This window comes from Falco punctatus, assembly GCF_963210335.1.
Source record: "Falco punctatus genome assembly, chromosome: 9".
In the NCBI taxonomy this organism is placed as follows: Eukaryota; Metazoa; Chordata; class Aves; order Falconiformes; family Falconidae; genus Falco; species Falco punctatus.
In genome coordinates, this window is record NC_137589.1 from 28,997,293 (window position 1) to 29,023,711 (window position 26,419).

A 26,419-nucleotide genomic window follows, 5' to 3' on the forward strand; every position below is an offset into this window, starting at 1 on the left:
GCTGCCTGGCCCCTCGGCTCCCCCTCACCCTCCTCCGCCTCCCCCGGGGCTGGCAGCCGCCCCGGGGCAGGGGTCTGGCACAGCCCCAAGCAGCACCAGCCTCGTGCAGCACCACGCAACGGCCACGGCGTCCCCCTCCCGCCGCGCCGGGACCCGCACCGCGGCCGTGCACCCGCGGCCCCGGGGCTTGGGACGGGGTCCTGCCGGTGCCCGGGTACTCGCCCCGCCGCCTTCCTCCGGCCCGTCCCCCGCCCCTGGGCAAGGGCAGCCCAGGCCGGGAGGCTGCTGGCCTGCTGCCGCCCGGGGCCTCCGCAGGGCCCTGGGGAGAGGCACCTCGGCCCAAACCCCGCCGCAGGGTCCCCCCCGGCGCCTCCCCAGGGCTGAGGGGCCCGCTGCCCGCCCGGGCCCGGCGGGGGGGGGAGAACGAGGACCCCGGGCCGGGGGCGGGCGCCCGTGCCGCCTGTGACATGGCGGCGCCCACCCTCCCCTCGGGGTGACGGCAAGGAAGCGGGGGGCGCGCTCGCGCGGCGGCGGTGGGGGGCGCGCACGCACGCAGCACGCACGCGCCCGCGGGGGGGGCGAACGGGACGTCCCGCGCACGCGCAGAGGCGCGCCCGCCCGCCCGCCGCCGGCGCAGCCGCCCCCGCTCCCGCTCCGCCGCCGCGGCCCCCGCCCCGCCCGCCGCCGCCGTCGGTCCGCGGCGCGCCCGCCCGCCCCTGGCCGTGGCCGTGCCCGCGGCCGCGCGGGGCTGCCCGCTGCCCGCCGCGCCGGACCCCGCGGCGCGCCGCCCATGCGAGACCCCCGCGGCCCGGGCAGCGCGCAGCGACCCCCGGCCGGGCCAGGCATGTGAAGATGTCAGTGGGCTGTGCATGCCCTGGTGAGTGCGGCGGCGGCGGGGGGCCGGGTGCGGGGCTGGGGGCGGCCCGTGGGGCTGGGGACCCTGTGGCGCTGGGGCTGGCTGTGGGGCTGTGGGCCCGCTAAGGGGCGGGGGCTCCAGTGGCATAGGTGTTGTGGTCTGGCTGTGGGGCTGGGGGCCCGTTATGGGGCTGGGTCCCCAGTAGCGTTGGTGTTGTGGTCTGGCTGTGGGGCTGGGGGTCCCACGGCGTCGACGTTGGGGACCCGATATGGGACTGGGTCCCCAAAGCATGGGGAGCGAGGTCTGGCTGCAGGGCTGGGGCCCCCACTGCATTGATGCTGGTGGCAGGCTGTGGTGGGGCTGGGGGCTGGCTGTGGAGCTGTGTCCCCGGGGCACGGCTGCTGGGAGCTGCTCTGGGGTGGGGAACTCCTCGACGTGGGTGCTGCGGCTTGGCCACGGGGCTGCGGTCCCCATGGCCCTGGTGATGGGGCAGGGGTCAGCAAGGTGCGGGGACTGGGGTCCCAGCACTATGGCATGGCCATTGGGTCCAGCCATGGGGATGGGGTCCCCGTGGTATGGCTGCTCTGGTCCAGCTGTAGGGCTGGAGTCCCCAGGGCATGGGTGCTGGGGTCTGGCTGTGGGGCTGGGACCCCGCAGCAGGGGTGCTGGGGTCCCAGCGGCACGGATGCTGAGCTCTGTTCACGGGGATGGGACCCAACAGCATGGGTGCTGGGGTCCCCATGGCACAGGCGCCAGTGCCAGCCCTGAGGCTGTGACCCCACGGGCAGGGTGCCGCAGGGGCATTGGGCAGGTGTGCAGGTGGCGCTGCCAGGGTGACCCCGAAGCGAGCCCCGTGGCAAATAGCTCTGTGGGGTGCCCCTGCATAACACGTGGGTGTGGGGCACAGGGTCTGTGGAGGGGCTTGGCCATGCTGCCGGTGGGTGCAGGGTGCCCCTCACCGTGGCCATTATGGACTGCCCGCTGAGGGGGTCCCCTTCCCCATCCTGGCCCCGGTGGGTGGTCAGGGCTGCTGGGGTACCCCAGGGGGTGTGACAAGTTGGTGAGGTCTCGGTAGCTGGCGGGCTGCTCCTGCAGGGATGCTCTCCCGGGTGCCTGGGCTCTGGGTCAGGCTTGGGGCAGCCGGCCTGGCCACATTGCCTGCGCCGGTGTGCGGGATGGCCCTGTGCTGGGAAGGCGGGGGTCCCAGGGGGCTGCCGGAGCCTTCTCCGTGTCCCAGTGGCAATGGGTTGCAAAAGAGGCGGGGGGGAACCCGGCCTGGGGGCCCTGGGGAAGGGGTTCTGCCATTGCCCTGGGCAGCCAGCACTTGGGGTCCCTGTGGGGGACAGCAGGGCTGCTCCTCAGCCCACCTCCTGTGACAGCTTTCCGGTGTCCTGGTTGTCCTGCGGGAGCTTCCTGCCAGGCCAGGACCCCCGTGCTGGGGGGCTGCGGGGGGGGCAGCGGGGGGGGGCAGCGGGACACTGTGACAGCACCCGGTCCCCGTGCATCCCTCGGGGCTGCCTCCGCCGAGGGCTTCGCAGCTGGATCCGCGGGGCGGGCGGGCGGGTGGGTGGGGGGGTGCCCCTGCGCGGCGGCCCCCCGCCCCTGCGCTGCCTGTGCCTCTCCGCCGTGTTTCCATGAAGGCAGGCGGCCCCTTCCCCCATCCTCCTCCTCCATCTCCCACTGGAAGCTGCCAGAGCGCTGCTTCCTCAAGCAGAAAGTCACGTGAACCTCCCTGCGAGCCAGGCCGAGCAGCCACAGCACCCGCCCCGGCAGGCACCCCGCACCCGGGGGGCTCCCCCACCCCCCGCCCAGCAGCCCCCCAGCCTTGGCAGGGGTCCTGCCTCGGGGGGGAGGGGTTGGGGCGAAGGCAGGGTGGCGACTAACGGGGGGGGCCGTGTCTCGTCCCCCGGGAGCTGGCCCCGTGCCACCGGGAGTGTCATCGCCATGTTGGTGGGCGCAAAGAGGGGGGTCCTCCTTCGGTGCGGTGATGGGGGGGCCGTGGGGTCACCCTGCAGCTGGGAGCATCCCTGCGGATGGCGGCGTGTGTCGTGCCGTGTGTGTGTGTCGTCCACCCCCTGGCTGCCTGCTCCCCTGTGGCGGGGAGGACATGCGGGTGCGTGCAACGTGCGTGCACGCGCGCGTGTGCCCCCTGCCTCCCCCCCCCCCCCCGCTCCCCCGCCGGGGCTGGGTGGCACATCCAGAGCCTGCGCCCCCCTCCCTCTTCCCCTCCTCGCACTGTTTATCGGAATATAGAAAAAACAAGCTCTGCCGCTGGCCTCCCGCCAGCCAGAAACATTTAATGAGCTGCTCTGCCCAGGCTGCTCTTCGGGGCTGCATTAACTTGGAGGAGTTTCCTGCCTGGGAGCTGCTGCTTGGGGGTGGGGGGGTGGGGGGTGTCTTGGCTGTTCCCCTTCGAAAATGTGCCCTCCCAGGGGGGCGACACGCTCCCCGCCTTCCCAGGGGGCACATCCTGCCCTGCTGCAGCTCCTCTTGCACACACGCCACCGCCCCCCGGCGTGTTTCCCTGCCGCTTGCCCGCCTCTGCAGGAGCTTTGGGGCTGGGGGGCGCTGCTCAGCCTGGAACCTGCCGAGGTCCTTGTGCCCGAGGGCGCTGGGGAGCTGCTGGGGTCAGTGGAGGACCGGGGTGGGGGGAGGGGGGGGTTCAGCCCCTACCTCAGAAATGGAGATGTGAGCAGGGAGAGCACGCCAGGCTCGGGCTGGAGGCAGTAGAGGCCGGGGCGGCAGCCACCCGGTGCTGGTGCCGGTGCTGCCGTGCCCGGGGCTGCTCGGAGCGGGGCTGGCAGCCGGCCGCTCGGCTCAGCATTTCACACCGGGCAGGTCTTGGCATCCAGACCTCAGCGGGGTCCTGACCCCTGGGGGCACTGCCCTCCCAGCATGCTCTGTGCTTTCCTTTTTAGTTATTTTTATTATTATCATTATTTTTCCCCCTGTAGTGATGGTGTCGGTGCAGAGAGGGGGAGGAGGGGAGCAGAGCTGTGCTGCCTCCCCACAGGGCTGGCTCTGGGAAACGATGTTCCTGAGGTCATCACCTTCCCTAGGACACCTCGCAGGGAGCCTGCCTGTGCACCCCTTTGGCAGGAGGGAAGACTTCCCAACCCACATGTTTTGGGTCCTGGGACAGACCTGCCAGCCGTGGGACAGCCGTTGCCATTTCCCTCCCTTCTGCCGAGCTGGCGCTGTGCGTCCCCCGCTGTCACGAGGCCGAGCTGTGCCACATGCCTCCTGCGACAGATGCGCTGGGAGAGGGACAGCGGGGAGCGGGCTGACTGCTGCGGCGGGGGGGTCAGGCAGCCCTGACACGTATGGGCTCTTGGGTCTAAAATGCCCCCCAGGGCTGCCTGGCATCTTGGGGTGCACCTAGGTGTGCTGGGGGGAAGGAGTAGTGGGGGTCCCGAGGCCTCATTCTGCACGTCCATATGCTCTTGCCTAGGCTCTCTTCATGTTGGCGGCGATGCTTGGATGGAGCACACAGTTTGCTTTGTCCCCCTCTGTGCAGCAGCGCGCCCGCCTGATACATGCCATGTGTGCTGCGTTGCCCTCCCGCACCTGGTGTGCTCTGGCAAAGGCAGGACGGGGTTGTGGCTACCCAGGGCTTGGCGAGGCAGTTCCTCAGGGCTTCGGGCACCGGCATGCGGCTGGACACACCGCAGCACTCCTTGGGGCCGGTGCGAGCTCACCCTGCTGCGGGCTCGGCTTTGCCTGGGGAGACATGGATGGGTGAGTGCTGTACCAGCGGGCTCAGCACTGTGTGTGTGTGCCAGGCTCCGAGTTTACTCCAGAAATGGTGTTAGCTGCTCAACACAAAGCTGCTGTGAAAGCTGCTCCCTTGAGGAGTGGGTGGGTGCCGGCCAGCTAGATGGGAACCCCCGGGGCAGGGAGGTGACCCTGCAACCCTGGAGTGCTTGTGGCCAGCAATGCGCTAGCTGGGTGGCTACATGCCCCCAGGCAGGGCAGAGGCCGTAGTGGCACAGGCGTCCCCTGCCCAACCTCTGCACGTTCAGCTTGCTCACCCTCTCCTCCCCCCTCTGCTGTGGGATTCCCCAGCCACATCCGTGTTGCTTGCACACACGAGGTGTGGGGCTGCATGGTGTGCCGGGAGCACGCCAGGAGCCCCTGTGCCCATGCGTGACAGCTGCCAGCGTGTCCTGGGACACGCTGCACTGCATGCATGGTGACACGCATGGTCACATGCAGGGTGACACGGGTCCCACGGTGTGGGTGTACCCCTTCTTTACGTTGAGCAGTGGGTGTCAGGGCAGCTGGGCTGGGTGCCCTCTCCCCGGGGTGGCGGTGGGTGCCGGCAGGATGGGGCTGGGTGACCGTTATCGGCCTGCCTGCAGGCTGGGGCTGTGGTTTCCTGCCGGTGCTGGGGGGGAGGGTGCTGGGGAGCAGGCAGGGCTGCCAGGGGGCTGCTGGGCCCCACCTGAGGCGGGAATGATGGCAGCCATCCCCCTGGGACCCCCAGCCCCTGTCCTGGGGCTCTGCTGGGCAGAGATGGGGTGGCTGCAGCAGGGATGATGCTGGCGTGTTTTTGGGAGGTTTGCTGCAGCGTGCTCATGGAGGTGCGGGAGCACGGGCTGTGTGCCAGCCTGGGATGTCCCCCATGGGAAGGGGTGCTGGTGGGCGCTGGGAGGGACAGGATCTGCCCAGAGCTGTCAGACCACCCCCCCCCCCATCACCCCTCTCCCTCCCAGGCAGGGCACTGATCAGGGTGAACGTTAGACCAGGGGCATAATCTCCCCTGCTGCAGGCACCAGCCCCTGCCTGGCCCCAACCCCACCCTGCCCGTGGGGCAGTTGATAACTCCCTGCCTGCACCCCTCTGCAGCTGCTTTCTCGGGGGTGGGGTGTGTGTTGGAGGGTGTGTGTGGTGCCCTGTGGGGTGTAGCTCCTGCCCCTCGTTTACAAGTCTTGCTGTGCCCCCGGCTTTGCAGGAGCCACAGGCGGGTCCCGGAGGTGCCCCTGCACCCGGGTGAGGGTGCTTGCACCCCAGGATGGCCTCACAGCATGGGGGTAGCAGGCAGGGGGCGGGGGGCCCTCCTGCTTTCTGCAGGAGCAGCAGCCCTGGCCCCCCTCCTACACGCCGAGGGGCTGGTGCTGGGAGCGCAGCCAGGTTTCTGCAGCGCAGCCCAGGTGGAGCTGCTGCCTGAGCAAGGCTGGGCTGCCACGGATGGTGCTGGGCGATGGCTGGCAGGGTGTCAGCCCCCCACGGTGGGGGCAGCTCCTGTGCCCCCCCCCAGCTCTGCAGCAGCCAGTTGCACCAACCTCTGCTCTGCCACGTGTGTCCTCCTCCAGCCAGGGTCATTCACAGCCCTGGGGGTTCCTCCTGAGGGCAGGGGTTGCCCCTGCCTGTTGCGGGCAGCTGCCCACCTTCCCTTTCCTCCAGGGCAGCGGGTGCGAGCTTTTGCCACCCTGGCTCCTGCCTCGCTACCGGTGGGAGCTGATGGCAGCATACCGTGTCACGGGCACGCAGCTCTGCCAGGCACGGGGCAGGCCCGGGCGCCGCGACCTGCCTGCACCGACTGGCCCAGGGTGAGCCCGGGGCAGCTGCGGGCAGGGGCAGGCAGCAGCAAGGCAGCGAGAGTCTCTCCCTGCCGGGGATGGTAGCTCTGGTGCAGCGGTGCAGAGCTGCCGGAGGAGCCTGGCATGGGGGAGCAGTGCCTGGAGTCAGGAGTGGGGATGCCACCTGGGCATGGAGGGTACGAGGCTGCCAGAAATCCTCACAGAGGGGCATTTCCCCACCAAGGCCAGGGAGATGCCGTCACGCTCTTCCCCGCTCAGCGGCCTCTGCCAAATCCTCTGGGCAGCCACAGCGTGCCAAGGCACCCTGCCTGCCGCCAGTGTGTGCGCAGCAGGAGGCTCAGACTGGTGGCGACGTCTCCCCCGAACTGCAGGCTGCCCCTGAGCAGGGTGGATGGGGCTGGATGTCTGCTCCTGGTGGGAGTTGGGCCTGGAGACATGGGAGCTGCTGTCCCATCCCATGGTGGCCGTGTCCCTGCTTGGCCTAGCTGGTAGGGAAGAAGCCGCTGCTAACAGGAAGGACACGCACGTTAGCAACGAAAACACGGCAGCGAGAGGAAGCAGAAGCAATGCATTATTGATGGAGCTATTTGATGCTGCTATATTCGGAGAGCCGCTCCGGAGCGCTTGGCACACGGGGAGGTGGGGGGGTGGGCATTGCAGTCAGAGACTTACCTGCTTCGAGTCAACCACGTGCAGCTGTGGCCCCAGGAGGTGTCCCCTGCCTTCTCCTGGAGGGCTTCCGGCACAGGGTGCGGGGCACAGTGACATGTGGGTACCAGGAGGGATGCTAGCCCTGTCCTGACCCCTGGGGGGTTGGGGTTTGGTGGGTGGTAGCTCCCAGCCGTGCATTTCTCTGTGGGGATGCTGGGGGTCCTGCTGTGGCTCGGGAGGCAGAGGGGAGGGTATGGAGTGGGAGCTGGAAGCCGGGGACCGGGGTGTGCTCCCAGCTGGGGTGAGGGTCCCTGGAACTGTGGCGCTGGGTGTTGAGGGCTGTGCCTTGGTTTCCCTTTTAAGCAGCAGCGTGAGCCCCTTGGGGCGGCGTGAAGGTCTTCTCGGGGGACAGTGGGCAGACGTGGGGTGCTGGGGCTGCGCAACCATGCTGCATGTCACCCCCTCCCCGCCATGGGATCCCAGGCCAGGAAAGGGGCTGTAAAACGAACCATTCTTGTAACATGAGAGAATCCACCTGGAGCCTCCTGAGGAGCCTTAAAACCCTGCTGCTCTGGCAGGCTGGCCCGGGGCTGCTGCCAGAGGGGCTGGGGCTTACTGCTGCGGGTGGCCACACTGGGACTGAGCTATTGCAGGACGCATGTTGAGGTGTCTCAAGGACAGCATGAGAACAGTGCAGGGCATTTTCTGGTGCTGGTCCCCAGGGAAGCCCCTTGCTGGCAGGACCTCCCAAAGCCTGCCTGCAGACTGCGCCTTCCCCTTGGAGCCCGTGGCCGGCCAGGCAGCGCTGCAGCTGACCCGCCATGCTGGAGCAAGGTGTGATGTGAGGGCAGGTACCCCACATGGACCCCATGCACTTTGAGGTCCTGCACCCCCTTGTAATCTTTCTCCATCTTCTCTTGTTTTGGAGGGGTGGGCACATGTGCGCGCTCTTGGTTGCTCCTTGTCCAGTGCTGATATACTCGAGTTGTCTCTGCTGTTCCCTGCTCAGAGATGTGACCCATGTAATGTCCCACACTGCCCCAGCAGCCAGCTCTTCCCCCAGCCCCTGGGCTTTCCTCCTGCTGCTGGGTGTCTGGAAGCAGTTCTGGTTTTGAAGGGTTAATTCCAGGAGCCCCCAGGATTTGCCGCCTGCCCTGCATGACTCACCGTTGAGTTTCCAGCCTCCCCCAAGCCTCTCTCCCCGGGTGGGGGAGACGGAGCTGTGCCTTCTCCAGCCAGAAAAGGGGGGCCCTCCTGCTCCAGACCCCCCATCCTCCTTTGATCCAGGTGTGCATGGTTTTACGGGAGAGAGAAGCCCCTCCTTGAGACACAGGGAAGCAACCTGTTTGAAAGGCGGTGGCATTTGTTGGGGATGGCTGTTGTGTTGCTGAAAGGGGGGCTCTGGGGTGCCACTTCAGGCTGTGACTGTGTGCGTGCGACAGTGCCCCGGTCTTGCTGCTATTTGGACAAGTCCAGGAGGTTTGGCAGTGCCAGGTCAGTCTGTTCCCCTGTGCAGGCTGTGCCATTTGCAGAGCTAGCAGATTTTTATTATTCTTATTTTTTACGTAAGCATGCGTCCACATCCCTGCTCTGCGCCTGTGCCTGCCGGGGCCCCGGCTGGGTGTCAGTGCGAGCGTGCTCTGCCTCTGCTGCCCTGCTTGCCTGGGATCCCTCCCGCGCGCTCTGTGGGCACACCGAGCCCCAGCCACAGGGATCAGAGAGGCCCGGGCATCCCCCGGCTGCCATGGTCCCCACTGGGCCCTTCCCATCTGCCTGGCCGGGATGCATCCCTGGGTTCACTCCTGCTCCTGAGCTGCTGCTGGTTCCCTGGCCGAGACCTGCACCGGGTGTCGGAGCCCAGGCAGGCGTGGGGCCCTTGCTAGGGGGAGAGCGGAGGCTGGGATCCAGGGGATGCGGTGCCCCATCACAAAAACCTGGGGAGGTGGAATCACCCTCTGCTCCCCCCCCCCCCGCACTGCAGGCACTGCAGGCACGAGCACATCCGAGGAAGGGGCTCCCCCCACCACCGTCGCTGCCACACACGCTTCCCAGCTGCATCCCAGCCCTTCTGCTCTCCATCCAGCATCTATTTAATTATTAACTCGGCTATAACCATAAACAGCTGGGGCTGCTGCAGCCACGTGGACCAGTCCAGCGCTGTCGTCAGAGCCGAGCAGGGACACGTGAGCGGTCCCGGAGGGCTGCTGAGCCCCGGGATAAATTGCTTGGGGCATGTTTGCTGTAGATGCATCGGGCCATGGAGCCTGGGGACCAGTGGGGGCTCCTCTTTGATCCCCCTGGTAATGGCAACAGCACCAGGAGTTGCTGGTACAGGGGCAAAACATCCCTTTTTTGCAGTGTTTTGCAGTATTTTGCAGTAATGGCGCAGTGTTGAGTGCTGGTGGCTGGCTGTGCCTTGTGCATCCTTGAGCCCTGGAGAGGGAGCGGGGCGCAGGTGGGCTGTATTTAGTGCCTGTCTTGACCAGGAGGGCTGTGCCATCCTGTAGCTGTCACTGGTGTTACGGCCAGTGTGGTTTCTTGGCCTGACGACGGGTGGGTGGCAGCCTGCCGCAGCCCCATCTCACCTGGTGCCACGCAGATGTGGGCTGGCAGGGGGACAGACTTTGATGTGGCAGCGTGTCACGGCACTTGCAGTGTCCCTTGTGCCTGGTTCCCGTGCTGCTGACAGCATGGGTACCTCCCGCTGCGCATGCCTTTTGCAGAGCGGGGTTGCACCACGGTTTTGGGGTTTACAGTTAGTTTTTCTCTCTGTTTATCTGTGTTTTACAGAGTTTCACTCTGTTTATCCACGTGTCCCTGGAAAGTGGTGCCCACTGCAGGTTAACCTGCAAGGGGAAGGGGAGGCATGGTGGCGTGACAGGGAGCAGCGTGGGGATGGAGCCTTGCTAGGCTGAGGGGCAGGGGACAGGAGTGGGGGGATGCTGCCGCAGAGCCACTCCTGCCTGTTCCTCTTCAGCAGTGGTCCCAGACAGCAGAACACCGGGTTGGGGAGTGGTCCAATCCTCAGGTTCAGGGCTTTGGGGTTGTGTGGACACAGAGAGGACACCCCCAGAACCTCACGGCTGAGGTTTTTACACCCGCCGTGTGTGCAGTGTGGGGGGGACAAGCGTGCTTGGCAGGACTCGTGGCTGCCTCACCCCACGGCTGCTGTCGTGGGGAGGGGAAGAGGCGCGGGCCCGGCTGTGTGAGCGAGGCGGTGTGGGAAGGTGTGCATGCCCCAGGCGTGGGCGCACACCCGGCCGGGGGTGTGCCGGGAGGTGTTTGGGGGGACGTGCAAGCGCATGCTGATGCTGGCCCGACAGCGTGCACGGGGCAAGATGCACCAACGCGTGCGTGTGCGTGCCTGTGACAGCCCTGCATGCCCAGCATGGCTCTGCACCCAGGGACGGGGGTGCTGGGGTTCGGGGAGGGGGGACCAGGCTGGGCTCTGGGGTCCTGGCTCATGTCCCTGCTGCCCCAGGGCTCTCCAGCTGGGTTGGGACCGTAGGTCTGTGCCAGTCTGATTTGGAAGGGCAGGGAGCATGGAGCTTGCAAGGGGGGCACCGGAAAAAAATGGGATTTTTTTTTTTTTTGTTTTAATGGAAATTTCATAATGGAAATTTCGTTTTTTTAAAAAAAAAATTGTAAACGCTTTAATGGAAGAGCTTCAGTTTTTTCAAGGACAGGAGACCCTTTGGGTCTGCTGGCAGTTGCGAGGCAGCACGTTTGAATACCCCTCCCGAATGAAACGGTTGCTTTTTTTTTTTTTTCATCGCCAGAAACCGGGGGAAAGGGAAACAAGTTTCAGGCAGAAAAATCCTGAAAAACTTCAAAGAAACCCCCAAACCAAACTAGGCAAAAGGTGTATTTTTATTGAAACTTTCGCAGGGGGAGCAAAGCCTTCCCGGGCCGGTGCCGAGTTCCTCGGCGGGACGCGGCTTCTGCGTCGCCCATCCCGGTGAGCGCCGGTACAGGTGGGGGGGAGGGCAGCTCTCTGGGGACCCCCTGTTGGCCGTCACCCCCGGTCCGCGGGCACCCACCTTACCCCCCCGGCGGCCAGGGGCCGGGGCGGTGCTGGGTGAGGGCCTCGGTGCGGGGGGAGCGGTCTCCGCCGCCGCCGCAGCCATTGTGGTCCCGGCCGCGGCGCAGACAAAGGAAGCGCCCCCGCCCCGCCCCGCGCCCCGCCCGCCCCGCCCCCGCGGCGGCCCAGCGCCCGCCCGCCGCCCGCCCGCCGCCCGCGCCGCCGCCGGACCCCCGCCCGCCGCCCGCGCCGTGAGTCACCCCGCCTCCCCCACCCCCCCCGCGGAAGTTTCCCGGTCCCGGCCTGCCGCCGCGCACGCCGCCGCCTGCCCCCCCTACCCCCCCCGCCCCGGTGGCGGCCCCGCTCGGGCGGCGGAGAGGAGGGCCGGGGTCTCGCCCGCGCCGCCCCCGCGCCTGCGAAGTTGTGCGCGGCCGCGCCGCCGCTCCCCGCCCGGCCCCCCGTGTAGCCCGGGGGGCTCCGCTGCAGCCCCCCGCCCGCCTGCGCCCGCTGCTTCTCCTGCCCGCCCGCCCCTTCTGCCCCCGCGCCGGCCCCGTCCCTGTCCCCGGCTCCCCGCTCCCTCCCCGGCTCCTCTCCATCCCTTCCCAGCTGCCCCGTCCCCCTCGGCTCCCCCGTGCACCCCCGGCCCCCCAGCTCGTGCCCTGCCCGCCGGCTGCCCTGCCCGCGCCTCCGCCTCCCAGCCTGTCGCCCGGGCTCCCCGCTCCACCCGCGGGTCCTGGCTCTCGGAGAGGCACCCCCAGCCCCGCGGGGTGCTGCCGGCAGCCCCCGTGCCCCGCCGTGCCCTGCTCCATCCCAGCTCGCAGCTCCCTTTGTTCTTCCCCCGGCTCCTTCCTCTGCCCGAGCACCCTGACAGCTGCCCCGCGCCCTCCCGGTCCCCCCGAGCGCGCTGTCACCGGGGCTGCGGGGCCGGTGCCCGGCTCCCCTCGCTGCCGGCTGCAACTTCGCCCTTGCCCGCAGCTCGGAGGGTCGCGCCAGCCTCCCACGGGTGCCTCGAAGGGAAGAAAAGATCCGAGGGGCGCAAACGCAGGGGGGGTCACACACCTTCTTGTGGGAGCTGTCCCGCCGGGGGGTCGGGGCTCGGGGGGCGACTGGCGCGGAGGGCGCATCTTCTCCGCCAGACAAAGCCCCGGCTGGGCCCGGGGCAGCAGGAGCCGGGGCTGGGCTGGGCACAGCATCCTCGGGGCCGGGGGAAACTCAGCGCTGTAGCTCCAGTTCAGGGATCGGCGGGCATGCCCGTGCCGGGGCTGCAGAGGGGTGTCTTATCTGGGGGGGTGTTCCCCTGAAGCCCCCCTGGGAGAGCAGGCTGCCCTCATCTCAGGTGGCCAACCGAGCCCTGCCCTGACCTCCATCGGTCCCCACCAGCCCGATAAGATAAGCACCCCGGGCCAGCGCTGCCAGCGCTTCCTCGGCTGGAGCAGCTCCCAATCCCCCCGCTGCAGCCCTGGCTGGCAGGGGCCAGGTGCCGCGGCGGGAGCCTGTGGAGCAGCCGCCGGCTTCTGCCAAGGCTGGTGCTGCAGCAGGAGCCCGAAGGAGAGGTGGCGGCTGGTCCTTGGGTGAGGTGTGAGCGAAGGGTGCAGGGGCTGTGGCGCCCTGTGGGGAGTCATCTTTGGGGCACAGAGCGGTGCACCCCCCACGCATCGCAAACCCCTGGCTGCTTCCTTCTGCCAGGAGGGTCTGAGCAGGCTCCTGAGTGTCTGGTGGGCCAGGCAGGTGTGAGAGCAAACACCCTTTCCTGGGATCTTCCCAGTTTGTTCTCCCTGTGCTTTTGATAATACCGTGTCGTAGCAGTTTTGCAGCAATTTCTCCAGCGCCGGCCAGTATCAGCTCTTACTGCTTTTGTTGTAAGTACGGGTAAATTTCAGCGTCCTTACTCTTTCTTTAAAACCTCAGGTTTTGGAGTGTTCTCATGGGAGAATTGTGATTTTCAGTGAAGGGGAACTGAATGTGGTCTTTGCAGTCCAGATTTTGTAGAAATCCCAGGTCTGTGATGCAAGCACACCTTAAAGACTGGGGAGAGAAGCACTGAGCAGACCAACATGCAAGTTGTGTTCCTTCAAAAAGAAAAAGTGATCTAAGGGAGGACAGGCTGGTGCTGGAGGATTTGGTGATACAGGGGTTTTGCCATCGTCCGGTGGAGACTTTTCCCATCGCCCACAGCAGGTCGTAGTCCATCTAAAATAGGAAGAGGCCAGTGAAAAGCCACAGAAGTTTGCTTGGAGCAAAGGTGCCATGGGCTGGGGACTTGGAGCCTCTTTCAGCTTCTTTTTCGAGAGTGGCAGCCCTGAGCTCCCCAGCCCCTTGTGATGTGGGAGTGAAGGGCGAGGTGGGCCAGCCCAGCCCCAGGGCTCCTTTCCTGTCCCATGGCTGGTAGGATGGCCGCGGTGCTTGTCCCCACGTGGTCTCTCAGTGTGACAGCCTTCTGCATGCTTGCAGCTCTGCACTGGTGTGAGCTTGAGGTCCAGGTGAAAAATATGAACACCAGATCCTGCATGGTGGCAGAGCAGCTGCAGCCCTTCTCCTGACCTTCTCCCTTGGAAACCTCCCGTCTTCAAAGCGACCCGGGGACAGGGTGCTCTCGCTGTTGTTTGCACCACGCGCGTGCATGTGTGTGTGTGTGTGCGCGCGTGGGTTGCAATGCTTGCCGTGATGAGGTTTGCTGCCCCACCAGTTGCTGATGTTTCAGGCGAGTGGACGGTGCTACCAGGGATGCCTAACCAAGAGGGTTTCCCTGGGGCTGCGCTGCAATGGTGGAGATGGTTTCCACAGTGCTGTGCTGCTGGAACTGGGGCTGAGTTGCTTGTGCCTTGGGAGCACCAGGGAGGTGTGCTCAGCCATACCCTGTCCCTTCGCTCCCTGGGGTTTTGGCCTCATCCTGCGCTGGTCATCCAAAGCCCTGGCACCAGGCACAGCACGTGCTGCCAGCACAGCGGCGCAGTGCAAGTCCGGCAACCACAAGTGTTTGCTGTGTCCCCAGAGCTGCTAGTGGCCCGCCCCATCCTTCGCTTAGCTGTTCCCACATTGCCTCTTAAACTGAGTGCTAAAGAGAGAGAAGTTCAGCCTGAGCAGGGGAGGCAGAGGCTTGCCCTGACAGCTCGAAGAAGCGATGGAGGTACTTTGCAAGCTGCAGCGAGCACGTTCCCACCATGCTTAAGCTGTCCCTCCCCTGCATGGGCATCTGTGAGTGGTCCAGACCTTGGGGCGAGTGCTGCACCCCAGTGTTGAGGTTTGCCCCCAGGCACGCACCGCCCCAGCGTGGCCAGCTGGGAGGTGCCAGCTCCCATCGCATCCGTGCAGTGGGAGTTATCCAGCTTTTTTCCCCCCTGGAGCGGGCAGCTGGCTGGCTGCCAGGGCTGCGGGGCTCCACCTAGGATGCAACATTGGAGCGAGGAGGATGTTGGCGGCAGGGCCGCTGTCTCTGGACACTACACGTCCCAGCGTGCAGCACTCGGTGCCGTTGGCAGTGGTGGGGGAGCGAGGCGGAGTGTTGCATCCCGGGATCATGAATCTCCATGTGCCACGTGGGGCTGACAGCCTCCTGTGCTCCGAGGTGGTGGCACCTGGGGGTCCTGCGGGTGTGGGGGATCAGCCTGGGCGTTTGCCTTTTGCAGCCAGAGAAATGGACCTCAGCCTCTCTCTGCTGCTTCCACGCTCAGTGGCTCTCGGCTCCAGCCCTCTTGGGCAGATCCTGCCCCTGTGGAGGGCTGCCCTGAGCGGCAGCCCTACAACACCGTGCAGAGCTGTGTAGTTTTGTTCACCACATGCGTGGCGGGCAAGGAGCCGGGAGCACAAGCAAGAGATGCTGGCTGCAGACTCTGCAGGACCATCACTGAGGTTGGCTATGGCCGTGAATTTTTTCTTGCTGCTGCAGAGCCTAAAAAACCTTTGAAGATGAAAATCCTAGTTTGTTAGGAGGCTTTTTTTCATGGGATGCTGACAAGGGTGGGTTTTTTTCCAGCCCTGTGGCTCCCACACCGCATCGTTTGTCTGCCGATGCTGACCCCGGTGCATGCTGCGGGAGGGACGGGAGCCTGGTTGCGGCAGGAGCCCGGCAGGGTGGCAGGGTGCAGGGGTCTGGATGAGAGAAAAAGTGGCTGAAAATGTGAAAGGTGTGTTCCTGAGGCTGAAACCGGCAGTGCTTGATTATGGATCGCCTTTGAGATGGCGAGTCGAAAGGAGTAATTAGGGACAGTGGGATATTTCCCTGAGAGTCGCAGGAAATGACTGCCTCGTGGTAAGTTGATAGTAGTGGAGCTGAAACTGGGTTATCTGTGGGATTGCATCTGGGGCTTGCAGCCTTGGACGTGATTCAATTTTCAGGCTGTTTTGCAATTGGCAGGGCTTGCTCTTCTCCCGTTTTCCCTCCCAGAGAAATCCCCGTCCACGTGTCTGAATCTGAGGGCTGAAACGGGAAAGGGGAGACGCCTGCTGCCCCTGAGGTTACTGCAGGGCAGTGATGTCCTCCAGGGTCCCCACAGAGGACCCAGCTCCACAGGGTGCCTTCGCAAGGGACCCTGGGCTCCACAAGGTGCCTTCCCAAGGGACCCTGGGCTCCGACAGAGCTGAGGCTACAGGACCACTCTGAGTCGTGACCCACAAATCCATATCCCAGCCCAGGCTCTCCTCACCCAGTGCACTTCAGATAGTGCCGTCTCGTACCCTGCATCAAACTTGTCACTGTGTAGTAATTAGCTGCGGCTAATTATTACTTCTCTGGCTGTCCCCCTGCACTTGCAAGTCAGTGGATAGAGAGGAACATCCTCTGGTCCAGGGTGGGTTTTGTGCTGCAGTGGGGGGGTTTGCACTAATGTTGCAGGATGCGACCTGGAGCTGGGGCACGGGTCCCTCCCTGCCGCCTTGTGTGCAGGGGACACTGCACGGCTACATGGTGTGGGCAGGGAGGCAGCTTGTGGTCAAGATAAGCTCTGTGGCCAACTCAGATGTGTGGCTTGAGAAAAGTGAGAGGTTAATCCCTGCATGCAGCAGGGTCAGCAGTGTTGCAGGTTTTGCCTCCACGTGGGTCAGGGCTGGGTGGCTTGCTGGCTGAGATCAGTCTCTGGATGCTGCTGAGTCCGTGGCATCATCACATAGTCTCCTCCAGGAGCGGCATCTCCTCTTTGCTTGACAGCCCAGCCTCCTGGGAGCTTCAGCTGGGCCAGTTCTGCATTTTCAAAACAAATGGGGCTGCTGCAAGTTGAGACTGTAGCTGATTACACCTTGGGCCATGCCTCGGTGTGTGCTGCCTGGGTTGCCATCAGTTCAGTAACAACATCGGGGTTTGCAACTGGCCTCCTTCCATCCGCTCTGAAGAGCGGGAGAAAGAAGAGGTGAAGTCAGGTTGGTGGGGGCACACCACGAACTGCTCCGTGTGCTTCCGCCTGTCGCAGTCACTCTGGATACTCCTCTGTGTTTGCTCCCCAGCCCTGCCAGCTTCCCCGATACCAGGCAAAGCCACGTGAATGATGTGAGACGCCGCCGTGCACCCGCTCTCCCTAGCACCCTCCTGCATAGCGCCCGCCTGGCAGCCCTGCCAGCGAGGCTGGGCTGGGAAGATGGATTTCCAGCCGCTATCAGGCCTTCCACACCCCGGCGAGGCAGCCCTGCGAAACAATGCCGCTATTTACACTTTAAAGCCTCGTTAGGCAGCCAGGAAGCAGGCAGGGTGCATGCCGGGAAGCATCGGCAGCCTTTGGCGAAGGGTAGCCTTGCTCTTCAGCCTCACTCTTCGCCGCCGGGCTGCTGGGAGGAGCAGGATGCTCCCTGGCTGAGCTGTAACCCTGCAGCCTCTTTCAAGCCTCGTTTCTTCATTTATTTTAATATTTTTTTCTTTCTTTTTTTTTCCTTTTTTTTTTTTTTTTTTTTTGTAGCTTCTGGAGCCCCTGCCTCATTGCTGAGCTTTGCTGCTTGCACAGAAAGTGCGCTGTCTGCCTGGCCGGGAATAGCTGCTCTCTGGGATGGGGAGCACTGATTCCTGCTGGTGACCACAGGTGTAGGAGCCTGTGCTGCTTTGCTTTTGTCTTCAACAGCTCTTTGCTTTTTGCGGGATGGGGTGAGGGGAGTGCAGGCAGGCGCCTTTCTCCCTGCCAGACACCAGGGAAGGCTCTGTGTGTCCCCTGCCTGGGCAGGCAGCTCCCCGGCTGGTGCTGGTCTCTGTGCCCTGCTATCTCCTGGCTGTGGTGGCTCTGTGAGGTGCCCGCTGTGCTCTTGGCTTCTTGGGAAACCTGATGTTCCTCAGCTTTGGGAGCTTGGTTAGGGTCTTGACTGTTCCTGCTCCAGTGAACCAGGCAGCCAGCGCACCCGAAGAGCTTTCCCCGCAGGGCTGGCAGCTTGCAGGCAGGGAGAGTGGAGGAGAAGGCAGGTGGAGGACTGGGCAGTACGTGAGTCACAGGCAAAGCACCCACCTTCCCTTCCCCAGGAGCCCGGCTTCCTGGACCTGCTTCCTTGCCCAGTCTCTTGTGGCAGCTCCATGTGGCGCCAGCCAGCTCCGTCCTGCCCCCGGCCGGGGACCTGGCCTTGGCAGAGGATGCTGAGCTAGGGCATCCCTCTGCGGAGTTCCCTTCTCCCATGCCTCCCTGCCAAGGAGGAGCTGTGGGGCCGCCCACCTGGCCGTGGGCGCCATGCCGTTTGCCTGGACCTGCCTAGGCCGGTAGCTCGCCAACTGCAGCGTCAGCCTAATTTTTTTTTCCCTTGCCGACCATGCACGTGGTTTTTTAGTGCTGGGCAAGCACCTGGGGATGGCTACAAGAAATGTCTCCCATCAGCTTGGGGTCCGCAGGGGCATCTTATGCCCAGCCGCCAGGCATCATCCCTGCTTGCACCGGGCTTGCCTGGATCCTCCGTGCTGAAAGCAGGAGGCAGAGCAGGGGCACGGGGAGGCGTCAGCTGGGGCTAGGCACTGGGCTTGGCTTGGGAAGGGATGCATCCTGCGGGCCTGGGTCACTGTGCCTGGCGGGACAAGGCTTGCAGGCAGCTGGGGCAGCGTGAAGGGGAGCGGCGGTGATGGAGGGATCTCCCAGACCAGGCACTGTGACCCTCATGTAGGTCAAAGTTGGTGTTGATGCTGCTGCTGCAAAGTAATTGCGTTGTTTTGTGTAACGCATGTAGTGTGAGTGTCTACAGTGACTGTAGGATTCGGACAGCCTGTATCAAATCCTGAGGCTATTGTTACTTAGAACCGCTGAATCCAGTAATGTATTTTATGCTGTGTTGAAAATAATACTTGGTCAGGATGATGGTGTTGCTGAGGTCATGTAACAGGCTCCTTTCCACTTCTTTAGATCCTGAGATAGGTCACTCCGTGAAGCCCCAAAAGCAGGTTGTGTCCGTGTTAACCTGCTTGAGAAGGCCCAGGATGGAAATGGATGCTTGGGTTGGAACGGCGGGCTGGCTTGTCTGCTGTCCCAACTCCAAGAGCTGGGCGCTAGGGAAGAGCATGAGAAGCAGAATGGGTGGAGAGTGATGTGTCCCCCTGGTCTCACCACCCCAGGAGACCTTCCTGCAGCTGGAGAAGCAAGACTGGGACTGAGGACAGCAAGAAACCTTGGGGGCTCTTTCTTCCCATCTCTTGTCAGCGAATAAAAACAAAGCGTCCTGCTGGGTCTGATTTTTTTCTCCCCACCAAGGACATGTTGACCAGAAACAAGCAGTTCAGTTCCCTGTCTGCAGCCGCTGCTGTCTTTGCCTAATGAATCAGTTTGTTTTCAACAGAAGACACGTGCTTTTGGGAAGTTTCCTATGCATCGAGCACAGTTTTGATGCTGTGTCGTTTAACAGCGGAGAGGAAATGGAAATGCTGAGTTTCTAGTGCAATTCCGGTTGAATTATAATTTCCATTAGGCGCAAGTTGACAGGGATTAAAGCAGAAAGCAAAAATTCCCTCGCAGCAGCACTGACCTCCCTGTTAAAAAAAAATTTGTCTATGAAAACGTTAGGTAAGAGCAAGGGGCCGACGCTGTTAGCAGCTGTATGAGAAATTGTGCCGTGCCCCACTTATCCTCGCTGCAGGCGGGCAGGAGCAAGGAGCAGGAGCAGCGAGCTGCCGGTGGAGTGGCCGGGCTGGCTCCCACCCCACGGGACCAGTGCATCCTGGTGGGTGCTGGGAGAGGCTGGGTTTGGCTGCTGCAGGGAAACATAGTGAAAAGGCACCGGGGGCCCCAAGAAGACAAGATTCAAGGAGTGAAATGCAGATTTCCCCTGTTGCAAGTTGGATTTAGCACTGGGGAGGTGACTCCCTCTATTTTTGACTAGCCCTCGCTTGCTCAGCTGCGTGGGCGATCCCTGCGACCACACGCTTGGGGTCCCAAGCAACTTGGCAGGGGTGGTGGTGATGCCCTGGTCATTTGGGCTCCTCTGTTGACTAAAAGGCCGCAGTGAGCTGGACATCTTTGGTCCCGGTGCCTGTGACACCGCTTTCCTTAACCCTGCTGCTTTTTGCTCCACTCCTGCATCTGTTGCAGCCAGGCAGCTGCTCCAGTCCCGTCCCCGCAGCCTGGCCGGGTGGCAGTGCCCGGACGGGCAGTGGTGTGCCCGGCACCTCCTGGACGCTTCCCTCTGCCGCTGGGCTGGCTGCTTGCTTTCTGAGCCCCGGCTGGCAGCCCTGGCAGCTTGTGGGTGTTGGGAAGTGCCCGGCCCAGGGCCGCGGGCGGGCGGGCAGCCCGTGGGGATCCCGCCTTGGCCCCGGCTGGGGCCGGCAGCCCGGTGCAGCCAGCTTGGGGGGTGTGCGGCCGGGGGAGACGCGCTGCGCGGCGGGGCCGGCCGAGCCGGTGGAGCGGGAGCTGCCTGGCAGCCCGCCTGGTGCTGCACCCCATCCAGGCCAGCCTGTCTGCCCGGCTGCCCGCCGGCGGGCCCGCGTGCCTCGGCAGCGCCCGGGCGCAGCGTGCCGGGTCCTGCCAGCCGCGGGTGTGCCGGGGCTCCCGCGGCCATCGGGGAAGGGCGCTGGCAGCCGCTGCTCTCGGGAACCTGCCCCGCTGCCGGGAGGGGGCTGGCGAGCGTGGGAGCCCCCGGCTGCCCATCGGGAGCCCAGCTGGGGCTGCCGTGCCAGCGTGGCCGGATCCGCCGGGCGGCCCTGTCTCCCGTGGCGTGCCCGGGTTGCTTTCGGGGATGGGTGCCGGCTCGTCCGCGTTGCGTGCCCTACTGCGCGCCCCAGCGCACCCTGCGGCCCTCCTGGGCTCCTCGTCCTTTGTCCCAGTGCTGCGGGGGGCGGCGAGGCTTTGGGGTGGTGTGTGGGAGCTCTCCATCCGTCTGGAGCCGGGTGGCCGCTGGCCTGCCCGAGCGGCAGATGGTGGCCGCCTGGGGACCCGCCATCCTCCCTCCGGGTGATTATTCACTCGTCGCCATGACAATAGAAAGGTCAGCAAAAAGATCCTGTGTGATTCCTGGGTCAAGTCGGTGGGATTAGGAGCAGCACGGGAGGGAGGGAGGGGTAGGGCTCAGCCGGAACCCCTCTTCCCACCACCAGCTCGACCGTCCCCCCTGGGCACCGTCTCCAGAACCCAGCCAGCTGAGAACTGACTAACTCTGGGCACTAGTGGGAAATCCCTGTGATGCGGGCAGACCCCTCTGGCTGCTGTTTCCAATAGCTCAGCCCTGACCCTGTGGGCCCCAGCCTGCAGGGGGGAGGCCTGGAGCCGTGTGTGGGGTGAGGGCGCTGGGACTGGCACCGGGAGGCAGCAGAGGAGGGATAGGGCTGTGCTGATGGGGGGTTTCGCTGGTCCTGCATCCTTCCTCCTCCTCCGTGCAGCAGGGTGTCTGTCCTTGCGGGGTGCCCCTGGCTGACCTCCATGCCCTCTCTCTCCCCAGGCTGTTCCTCTAAGTCGTTCAAGCTGTACTCGCCAAAGGAGCCCCCGAACGGCAACGCCTTCCCCCCCTTCCACCCGGGCACCATGCTGGATCGAGATGTGGGGTGAGCTGGGGCCTGGGAGAGGGTCTGCAAGGTTGGGGGTGCTCTGCAGTCTGCACCCCAGGGTCTCTTCGTCCTGCTCCCCAGCAGCGTATGGGGACTGGTGCATGGAGTTGAGTTAGTGCAAGGGGAGAGAGGGGACTGGAGCGGGCACAGGCGGGACTGAGTTGAGAAAGGGTGATAGTTGGGATGAGGGGAGCCCCTGGGTCCCTGAGCTCGGTGGGGCCAAGCCCCTTGCCAGGCTGAGCCCCTGGGATGACCCAGGACAGGAGCGCTCCCAGGTCCTGCTAAAAACAGCCCCATCTCCAACCTTTGTCCTGCCTGGCACTAGCCCCAGCTGCAGGGGAGTCGTGCATGTCCCTGGAGAGCCGCAGGCCAGCTCCCAGGGGCAGTGGAGCAGCCACCGATGCAGGGGCAGAGCCCAGTTTCAGGGGTGCAGGTTGCCCCACAGGGCTGTTGGACAGCTGCAGCCAGGGTATGGTGAGCACCATGCGTGGGGTCTCGGCTCCTGTAAGCGCGACTGCTTGCTGCTGTAGGCAGGGAAGGGGGAGCTGCAGTGGGAAGCGAGGGAGACCCTCACCGGCACTGACCTGCCTGCATCTCTTTCCCCCCCCCCAGACCTACTCCTATGTACCCACCGACATACCTGGAGCCTGGAATCGGGTAAGCACGGGGGAGCTGGCAGGGACCCCACTGGGATGGAGCTTGTGCCTGTGGTGGGGGTGCCTCGGCGGGGCCGGTACACTGCTGGCTCGGGTTTGGGGCGGGGGTTGGACCCTGGCCAGCCCTGGATGGGCTGTGCATCCCCCCCCCACAGGCTTGGGACCCCTCCCCACCCTGCTGACTGCTTGCTCTGCTCTCTGGGCAGGAGGCACACGCCGTATGGGAACCAGACCGACTACAGGATATTTGAGCTCAACAAGAGGCTGCAGAACTGGACAGAGGTGGGGAGCTGGGGGAGTGAGGTGCAGCCAGGGGTGGGAGGATGCTCCCGGGTGTGTGTTTTGGGGATGGGGTCCTCTGTGCTGCCTGCCCTTGCGAGCTGCCTTGGCTTTAGGAGGAGCCGCCTTGGCAGCAGGGTCCTGCCCTGTCGTGCAGGTCTCTGAGTGACTTGTCCCTCACTTGGCCATGGGACGGGGCTCACCATCCCCATCTCCAGGCGCTCAGCTGGGAGCGTAGCCCTCCATGGGCTGAGCACGTGGCTGCTGTGCCTGGCAGCCAGTGGCTGTCTGTCTGTCTGTCTCTCCTCCCCATAACCTAGCATCTCTCTGCCATCCCCAGGAATGTGACAATCTGTGGTGGGACGCCTTCACCACGGAGTTCTTTGAGGATGACGCCATGTTAACAATCACTTTCTGCTTGGAGGATGGACCAAAGAGATACAGTGAGTACCAGCTGAACACTCCAGTTGTGCTGCTCAGGGGATGTGGGCAGGGTGTCAGAGTTCAGCTGCCTTCAGGTGGCAGGGACTGGAGGACCCTCTTCATGTACAGCCCCAAGGCTCATCTGTGTGAGCCAGGTTTACTGACTTTATTTTCCTCCTCCAGCGATCGGCCGGACTCTGATTCCCCGTTACTTCCGCAGCATCTTCGAAGGGGGGGCCACAGAGCTCTACTATGTGCTCAAGCACCCCAAGGAGTCCTTCCACAACAACTTTGTCTCGCTGGACTGTGACCAGTGCACCATGGTCACCCAGCACGGCAAGCCGATGTTCACCCAGGTACTGGCTGTGCCCACAGCTTCTCCTGCCCCTTGTGCCTTTGTCCAGCTTGCCCTCACGGTGGCTGCGGTCCTGTGGGACCACTGTGGGCTCATGGGTTTGGGTTGTGCCGAGCCTCGTGGCAGGCAGGGGCGAGCCACTGGGAGGGTGTCCTGTTGTGCAGTACTGGGTTCCCAGGGGATCTGGGCTGAGGGAAGCGGGGGCAGCCTGTGCCTGACCCAGTGCCCTGCCCAGGTGTGTGTGGAGGGGCGGCTCTACCTGGAGTTCATGTTCGATGACATGATGAGGATAAAGACGTGGCACTTCAGCATCCGCCAGCATCGAGAGCTCATCCCCCGCAGCATCCTTGCCATGCATGTGAGTACAGCGCTGGGAGCTCCGGCTCTGGGAGCTCCCCCGGGGCATGAGTGACGCAGGGCTCCTGAGCTCCTCTCCCTGCTCTGCAGACTGGGGGGACCTCAACCCTGTCCCCCTGGGGCAGGCTGCGGCACAGGAGGGCCGTCCCCAGCCCGGATGCAGCTGAGCTGTCTGCCCCTCTTGCTCCTAGGCACAGGACCCCCAGATGCTGGACCAGTTATCCAAGAACATCACCCGCTGTGGGCTCTCAAACTCCACACTCAACTACCTCCGAGTAAGTGTGCAGGAAGGGGTGGGGGGCGCAGCTCTGCTCCCAGCAGGTAGGCCTAGGTCTCCCTGTCTTGTGTTCTCTGCTGTCCGACACCTGCCTGCCCTGGGGTGTGGGGAGGCAGCAGGGCAGGCTCTGTGAGAGGGAGCTTGCAGACAGTCTGCCGAGAGCTGTGGGTCAGTGGGTCTGCCGGAGCCTGCAGGCTCCCAGCGCAGCTTGGGTTGGTGCAGCAGAGACAGCTGCCCGACAGAGGGGCTTTTGCTGGGGCCTGGAGCATCATGATCTAACCTCGCGTCTGTCTGCCCCCTGCAGCTCTGTGTAATTCTAGAACCAATGCAGGAGCTCATGTCACGGCACAAGACCTACAGCCTCAGTCCCCGGGACTGCCTCAAGACTTGCCTCTTCCAGAAGTGGCAGCGGATGGTTGCTCCACCTGGTGAGTCCCATGCTGCCTCCTGTGCTGCCTGCAGGTCTCCAGGGCTGCCTGCTCAGGCCCTGCCCTCGGCACAGGCTTCTCCCAGCCCCAGAGCCTCTCCTTGGTCTCGTCTTGTGAGGCTGGGGGTGGCGAGGCAGGCAGCCAGCTTCCTTTCCTGCTGGCCTGCCTTCCCGCTGGGGCAGAGCCGGGCTGTGGGCAGCCAGCGCTCCCTGCCTGGGGGCTGCTTGCTGCTTGTGGAAAGCAAAGCAGGGACAGAAACCTTCCCTGCTGCCTCTTCTGTTGCCTGTGCTGGGGGACAGCGAAGCTGTGGAGGGGAGGAGGATGGTGACGCTGCCCCGGGGGGAATATTGTCCTTGCTGAGAAGGGGGTTTTGCAGAGAAGGGGCTGGGGGCCACCAGCTCCTTCTCATCAGGACTGACCGTGTCTCCCTTCTTGGCCAGCGGAGCCAGCACGGCAGCAGCCCAGCAAGCGCCGGAAAAGGAAGATGTCGGGGGGCAGCACCATGAGCTCCGGTGGGGGAAACACCAACAACAGCAACAGCAAGAAGAAGAGCCCAGCCAGCACCTTTGCCCTGTCCAGTCAGGTACCTGTAAGCATCCCGTTTCCATTCTCTCTTCCTCCCCTGGGATGGTGGGGAGGGGTCCATGCCCTGGTCCCTGGGAGTGGCTAGAGGGAGACCCCCAGGGACTGCCTGTCTGAGCCCCCATGGCTTTCTCCAGGTGGCGGGGAGAAGGAAGGGGTGTCCCAGCTGCCTTCCCTGAGCTGCTCTGCTCCCCTGCAAGGGGACAAGGATGTGCTGCCCCATGCAGTGCCCGAGCCTCAGATCCTGCAGCGGAGATGAGGAGGTGGCCCCGCGGCTGGGCAAAGGGCCTGCGGTGTTGGGGGGGGGGGGTCTGGTGGCCCGGGCTCCCCCCACCTCGATTATGTTTCGGGACCGTCTCCTCTTTCAGGATGTGATGGTGGTAGGCGAGCCCACGCTGATGGGGGGGGAGTTTGGGGACGAGGACGAGCGGCTCATCACCCGGCTGGAGAACACGCAGTTTGACGCCGCCAATGGCATCGACGACGAGGACAGCTTCAACAACTCGCCGGCGCTGGGGGCCAATAGCCCCTGGAACAGCAAACCGCCCTCCAGCCAGGAGAGCAAGTCAGAGAACCCCACGTCGCAGGCGTCGCAGTAACGGCCCCCCCGCCGCCCTGTGGACTCAGTCCCAACCGATCTACCTGTACATTTGCAACGGAGAGTGACTGGGAAGCGGCGAGGTACCGGGGGCGGATCGGCACCGTGCGACCGATGGGGTGCACGGCCTGGGGTGCGCGCCAGGCAGGCAGCCCCCAGCCCTCCCCCCGCCGCCTCCCCGCTCCCCCCACGCCTGCCTCCCCGTTGGACCCCAGGGGAGGAGTAGGTTTCCGGGGCCGTAGCTTCATTATTCCCCCTTTTCCCCTTTTCCCCCCTGCTTCTTCCCTGGAGACCTTCTCATCCCCGCCCCGATGTGCCCAGCCCCTGCCTGCTGAGTAGGGGGAATTAGGAGGGAGGTGCCGCAACGGGAAGCTGGTGGCGTGCAGATGCCATGCGTTGTGGTCTGGCACAGCCCAGAGACCCTCCTCCACCTCCTCCCAGGTCCTACGGCTGGGGTTTGCTGGGCAGCCACCTGCAGCAGGGTTGCATATCCCCAGCCCAGCCTGGGGCTGGCGGTGGTGGGGCTGGTGACGGAAAGCCTTCCCTGTGCTGCTGGCTCTGCCGCGGAGCCTCTGGCTGGGGTCGGATCCTGCTGCGCTGGGGTGGTGTTGAGGACAGGGCCATGTCGCGTTTCCTCGCTCTCCTGCACCTTCCCCTTCCCCTCGCTCCCCAGGGGCGAGAGCACAGCACGGCCGTGGGGGGACTCTGTATATAGGAGGGGGGGGGGCGGCTGGGGGGGGCGTGGAGGACCCGTGGCTCTGCCAGAGCACCCGGCGCCCTCGCTCCCTGCCCGCAGCCCCTGTGTTTCCCCCAGCCCTGCGTGAGTCTGCCTGGGGCCCCTTTGCAACCCCTGGCTCCCAGTACCTCCTACTTTTGTCTTTTTTTAAGAAAAAAAATAATATTATTAAAATTGTAAGTTTAAAAAAAAAGAAAGAAAAAAAAATGGGAAAAGCCCCCCCACCCCCCCCCACCCCAGCCCCCTTGCCGGATCCCCCCTCCCTGCCCTGAGCCCTTTCACCCTGTCCTGACTTTTGTACAGGCTTCTTCTCTTGGGAGTCTCGTTTTATATCCAGTTCGGAGAGCTTCAAACCAAGGAGAGACTTTGCAGACTTCCTTTCTAATCCCTCCAGGGGCCGGGGGGGGCAGCCCTCCGCCTCCCTCCTCAATGTAAATCTTGTGTGCTGTTGTCCCTGCTCCCCCCCCTCGGGTTCGTGTACCTCGTGCTTGTACATTTCCGCGCTGTAGACAGTGTGTACGATACTGTTCTTTCAATGTGTTATCACTAGAGCAGGTGCCTCCATTGATGTTAGGGGAAACGATGAGAAAAATAATAATTTTTGGGGGTTTTTTGGTTTAAAAAAAAAAAAAAAGAAAAAAAAAATAATCCCTTCCAAGGCTTCTTCCAATGAGAAGATGGGAGGTGCCAGGGGAGGGTGTTTGTGCTCACCAGTTCACCCCAGCAGCCTCGGAGCGG

General features: G+C 64.2%; 1 protein-coding gene across 2 annotated transcripts; it reads left to right on the forward strand.

Annotated features, from left to right (window-relative positions):
• Nucleotides 1-708: 708 nt before the first annotated feature.
• Nucleotides 709-26,329, forward strand: LDB1 (LIM domain binding 1). Of its 2 annotated transcripts, none has more exons than XM_080402415.1 (11): nucleotides 709-877; nucleotides 20,885-20,987; nucleotides 21,603-21,647; nucleotides 21,853-21,928; nucleotides 22,266-22,368; nucleotides 22,532-22,704; nucleotides 22,939-23,061; nucleotides 23,252-23,335; nucleotides 23,642-23,765; nucleotides 24,206-24,354; nucleotides 24,716-26,329. In XM_080402415.1, exons 1-11 carry the CDS (start codon nucleotides 853-855, stop codon nucleotides 24,944-24,946), a joined length of 1,236 nt encoding a protein of 411 aa, XP_080258541.1. In that variant the 5' UTR covers nucleotides 709-852; the 3' UTR covers nucleotides 24,947-26,329. The 2 variants fall into 2 exon arrangements, with proteins under 2 accessions (XP_080258541.1, XP_080258542.1); XM_080402416.1 differs by having other exon boundaries at nucleotides 24,206-24,348.
• Nucleotides 26,330-26,419: the final 90 nt, after the last annotated feature.

Excerpts from the sequence above, each read along its gene's own strand:
- LDB1 (XM_080402415.1), top strand. The coding sequence starts at position 853 with ATGTCAGTGGGCTGTGCATGCCCTG. Across the intron at positions 22,705-22,938 it reads GCAAGCCGATGTTCACCCAG|GTGTGTGTGGAGGGGCGGCT; the intron begins GTACTGGCTGTG and ends TGCCCTGCCCAG. Across the intron at positions 23,336-23,641 it reads CCACACTCAACTACCTCCGA|CTCTGTGTAATTCTAGAACC; the intron begins GTAAGTGTGCAG and ends TGCCCCCTGCAG.